This window comes from Wolffia australiana, chromosome 7 (genome assembly GCF_029677425.1).
Source record: "Wolffia australiana isolate 7733 chromosome 7, ASM2967742v1".
Taxonomy (NCBI): domain Eukaryota; kingdom Viridiplantae; phylum Streptophyta; class Magnoliopsida; order Alismatales; family Araceae; genus Wolffia; species Wolffia australiana.
In genome coordinates, this window is record NC_135841.1 from 8,200,293 (window position 1) to 8,204,972 (window position 4,680).

General features: G+C 42.1%; 1 protein-coding gene across 1 annotated transcript; it reads left to right on the plus strand.

Annotated features, from left to right (window-relative positions):
- The first annotated feature begins 961 nt into the window (after positions 1-961).
- LOC144705586 (uncharacterized) lies at positions 962-4,461 on the plus strand. Its single transcript, XM_078578348.1, has 4 exons — positions 962-1,912; positions 2,539-2,589; positions 2,669-2,741; positions 4,018-4,461. The coding sequence occupies exons 1-4, from the start codon at positions 1,314-1,316 to the stop codon at positions 4,168-4,170; spliced, it is 876 nt and encodes a 291-aa protein (XP_078434474.1). The 5' UTR covers positions 962-1,313; the 3' UTR covers positions 4,171-4,461.
- The last annotated feature ends 219 nt before the right edge of the window (positions 4,462-4,680 follow it).

Genomic DNA, 4,680 nt, shown 5'->3' on the forward strand with positions numbered 1-4,680 from the left:
AGGGTTAATGATTTTATGAGTTATTCTATGATGTCAAACAGACTAGATCACTAGCATCATGAACAAGTTTTGGAGACGGAAGAAAACGATGAAAAGCGATCAAAACTCGAATTGTGCGAATTAAAATGTTCAAATCGTTATCAGAATATTTGCCGTTCAATGAATGTGCGAATAACCTTTTGCCACTAAGAAAGTAATTTAGAAAAACCGTTGTTTGATCGCTTGTAAAGGCGGCAAACACTTGCTACGGATCCAGAAAGAGATCTGTGGACAGCCTTCGAACAGCGGCAAAACAGCACTGCCAACTTCCATTACTTCGTACGTGTTGCCCTCTGGGTGGGCTTTCATTGTACAAAGCCACCATGCTACCCTCGGATTGGCGAAAACCCAAACAGAGGCAGATCTTGTGCCACTCCACCAGGTCGTATGAAACTGGCATGCATCCTGGCTCCGGGACTCTTTCATAGGATTCCAACAATATCTCCCGTTACTCAGAAGCCCAAAGGAGCGGAGTTGATGCTCCCACATCCTTAGCATGAGAATGTTTTGAATATTCGAGTTATTTCCCTGCAGTGTTTCGTGCCTTCGTGGAAGGATTTGTCTACTTCCCGGGAAAAGCAATGATTTCCCCAGGCCTACTTTGCTGTCTGCGTAATGATTAGCCTGATTTATACAAAATATACATGAAATATTTTATTGTGCTCCTCGTAGTCACAACTTTTTCTTTCCATTTTCACGTCAGAATGCTCCTTCTTGGTAATAAAACCATCTTTCCGACACGTACGACATTATGGGATTTATGTTTGTGCGTTGACAGCGAACAATAATGTAGAGAGAGAATGAATTTGCGAGAAAAAGAGTGAGAGAGCAAGAAATATTTAGAGAGCGAGAAAGAGGAGGAAAGGAGAGATATAGAAAGAGAGAGATATATAGATAGAGAGAGTTAGAAAGAGAAAGAGAGAGATAGATAGATAGAAAGAACTAGAAAGAGATATATATATATATATATATATGTATATGTATAGAGAGAGAGAGAGAGAGAGAGAGAGAGAAGACGGACGTCGGTGTGATCCAAGCGAATGAGGTTGTTTACTATAAATGCACGCAGAGACGAGTTGATATCACGCCGGTGCTACAGGTTGATTAGGTTTGGTTCTCGAAAGCTTCCAAAGGAAAATTGGAAGGAAAGCGAGGTCTAGAAGTACCCATCTCGCCTGCACGCTGCAAGCTTTCCCTCCTTCCCTTTCTTTCGCTCACCATGTTAGAGCAGCTGGTCTATAACACTGATCTCTTTGTACGAAGAATGATCTGAAATGACGAGCTGCGACGGGTATGGCGGATGGTATTACAGCAAGGCGAAAGGGGCAGAGACCTTGGACGGCAGGCTATCTTTGAGATCGTCCATGGGCAACGACGACTGCGGGAAAATCCACTGTGGAGGCGATAGAAATGCGGGCTCAGTAGGAGGAGAAGATGGGTTAGGGACAAGTTCACAACGAAAGGAAGAGGAGAAAGAATGGCTTCGTTTGAGTATCGGAAGAAGCACAGACTGTGAAGTCTCCTCTCCGAAGATGCAACTCGCGGAGTTGAACAAGGGCAGGGCTCGAGATGCGAGAGGGAAGTTAGAGTCCGATTTCCATCAAGAGAGAACAAATGAAAACCGCTACAGTTCGTTGGAGGTGAACTGGGGACCGGTGTGGAACTCGCACACGGCTAAGATGTCTGCACCGCCGGCCCCTCCGGCCCTATCTACACAGCCTCATCCTAACACCACTGAGCGATTATTGTCCAGCGTTTCCATCTCCATCGCTCGAGAACAGAACAATGTTATGTCGTCGGGCATGCGGGTGATTAGCCCACCCTTGCGGGCCTTTGTGGGCGTGTGGTTCCTTCTTCAAGCATCCCAAAACCAGTGAGTCATGTGTGAAGTTTAAGTTTCATAAGTGCACGTCTATGTGAATTATCGTAGATTATACGCTATCATTTAGTCCCTCGTAAGCTCATTCTCATATGATGAATGTGGGATTAAAACAAATACTAATGTTTTTCTCACGTGAAAAGGTCAAGTCTATCCTAATTCTTATTATGGGATAAATTAGGACAATAGTATGGAGGATTAGATCCCTTTAGCCTTATTATGGGCCGCTCCCGGCCCATAAGGGCGCTGAATTCCTTTTTCCAATCCCATTGCCCAAGAGACTGGCATTCATGCCGTATGGACCAAAAAATTCATCTCAAAGCTTCAGTTTCTCTCTCTTTCTTGGTATAGCAATGGACTCCTTATTTATTATTCAGTTCATAACTCTGGATTATTTCTCTATTAAGAGAAGATCTTGCTAGCTGAAAACATGAGAGGATAGTATGAAACCTGCGGAACAATGGGGTTTGGGAGTTGAATATTTCTGTGCGTCTAACTACGTCCGTTGCACCTTCTCTCGACGCCATGACGATTTAGCTGGCCGTTTCTTTTTCTCGTACACATGACATCATTTCCTTTTCTTGCGTCTCAATTTTCACACACTTCTCTCCTAAATGCAGGGCAAGGGAGCCTTTTCTTCCCCAGATTCCCAAATGCTACCTGAGGATAAAGTATCTCCCTATGGAAAACTCGCTGTCTCTGCTCTCTTTTTGTTCTCGCTGTTCCCTGATAACATTGTTCATATGTCAGGGACGGAAGAATGACGGTGAGGCTTTTGATGAAGTACTTGGTTAACAAGCTGTCTCTGAATAAAGAGTCAGAGGTAATTGAATCCCATCTCTCGATACCCCACTATTAAGGTTGTTGTTTTCTGGACGATGCGAAGTTTTGAAATGTGGCACTAAAGGAGTAGAACACTTCCTAGTTCATTCATCAGTTATCATGAAATTCCTAACTTCATAATCTCTGGTTTTACACTAGAACTCCATGGCGATTAGTTTTCTTCGGTGGAAGCCGAGGTTTTCTTACAAAAATAAATTGAGGGGTGGAAATCATATCATCTCTTGTTCCGAGAAGTTTTTCTACTCCTCTTTATGAAAGGTCATTGAGGCTTGTAGAGGAGTCCCAGCGTCATAAAATCGAGGACAGCAGATTAAAAAGTAGAGGAGTTATGACGTCTGACGAGAAGTGACTTGACCCATTCTAACATATAACTTAAGGCGATCCTACATGTATCAGTAGAATGATCTACAAGTGCTTACGATTTTCAGAAACCTTCTGTAAACTTCATCGTGATTGTAGGATGCAAACTGCGGAATCTCCGTTCCATGTTCATTGAACAATATACGCGAGTTTTAAGTGTTATTTCAGATTTTACGAATATGATGCAACAAAGTAGAGGGCGACTCCGGGATAATTACGTCATTCTAGAAGAATGGGAACGATATTGGCTATATGTTTCATTGGAACTTTTTCTAAAAGATTCTAGTCAATATTCCTCTCAACCTTCTGCACACCACTAACTGTTCCCGTCAAGGGATAAAGAGACCAATCGACCGATGGATAGCGGCGAGAAAAAGAGCGATGATCGTATGTTAATGGTTGTTAATGGTATCCCGTTAGATTCTTTAATCCTTGCAGGTTTTCCAGTGTTCCACCCCTCTATTAAGAGCAAGTATTTCCCGGGGAGGAGTTCCATTTGAACTCTGGCGCTTGCAAACTTTCTAAGAGTTTACTCCATTATTTTATATCGCAAAGTCTTTCCTATCTTTGGTTATCTTCAAGTTCTACAGAACACGTATTTAACTTATAAGCGTGTAGAATGCGACGGCGACGTGTTTCGAGTTCCTATCCTCTATTATATTGTCAACAGTAGTAAGCCAAAAAAAAAAGCTCTCAGGAGCCTGCTGTCTTTAAGCTTGGCTTGGTTTGCACCGACTCTGGTATCTTATGCGGATAAAATATAAATTAAGTTTAATCATTTTTTCTAATTATTCTACTCTTACATCGGTCTTCAAGCAATCACTTTTGTCATTATATTCGGGTTACTCCAGGCAGCCAGATTATGGTGACATAACTCTTCTTTGACTTTGTACTAGGTGGAGATTACGTGCAGGGGGGAACAACTTCACCCCTTATTGACATTGCAGCAAGTAAGAGATGGCATCTGGTGCGCGAGGGACGGAATACAGCTCCCGCCAGAATTCCCGGGCCAGCACATCATGATCCTGTTCTACGGAAGAAGTCCTTAAAAGAATTATCCGGCCATTGCTTACTGGCGTTTCAATTTCTTTATTCCTGCACATCTATCCTGATATAATTTGCTTGGTGTGTTGAAGATACCCTTTTCAAGAAAGTCGAAGATAGGAAAAGAAGAGTTTTTAAATTGCTTTTGCTACATCATGGAAGAGGAATGGAATACCGACGTGGAGGTGCAAGAGAAGCGTAGCAACTAAATTTTTCACTCAAATGTGACTGAAAATTTCATTTCTTTAATTTGACGGAGGAACCTTAAAAATTAAATCCAAGACAGATTCGATAGACGTTCAAACCTTAATATATCTGTAGAAATAAATGAGAAGAAAGGAGAAATGATACCGAGGTCCGCCCAAAATCAAAAAGCACATGAATCATAGAGTTCATAAGCGCCAATCCAGCGAGAGAAAATTCCTTGGAAGTTTCAGAACCTTCATGAAGATATCTGCGAAATATTCTTGAGACTAAATGTTGGTTTGACCGATAATATGCCCTTGGTGTTGAAA

What these genes read in the sequence shown, in the direction of transcription:
- LOC144705586 (XM_078578348.1), top strand. Translation starts at nt 1,314, where the DNA reads ATGACGAGCTGCGACGGGTATGGCGGATGGTATTACAGCAAGGCGAAA. An exon ending in CTTCAAGCATCCCAAAACCA is followed by an intron (nt 1,913 to 2,538) that starts GTGAGTCATGTG and finishes TCCTAAATGCAG; the next exon opens with GGCAAGGGAGCCTTTTCTTC. An exon ending in CTCTGAATAAAGAGTCAGAG is followed by an intron (nt 2,742 to 4,017) that starts GTAATTGAATCC and finishes ACTTTGTACTAG; the next exon opens with GTGGAGATTACGTGCAGGGG.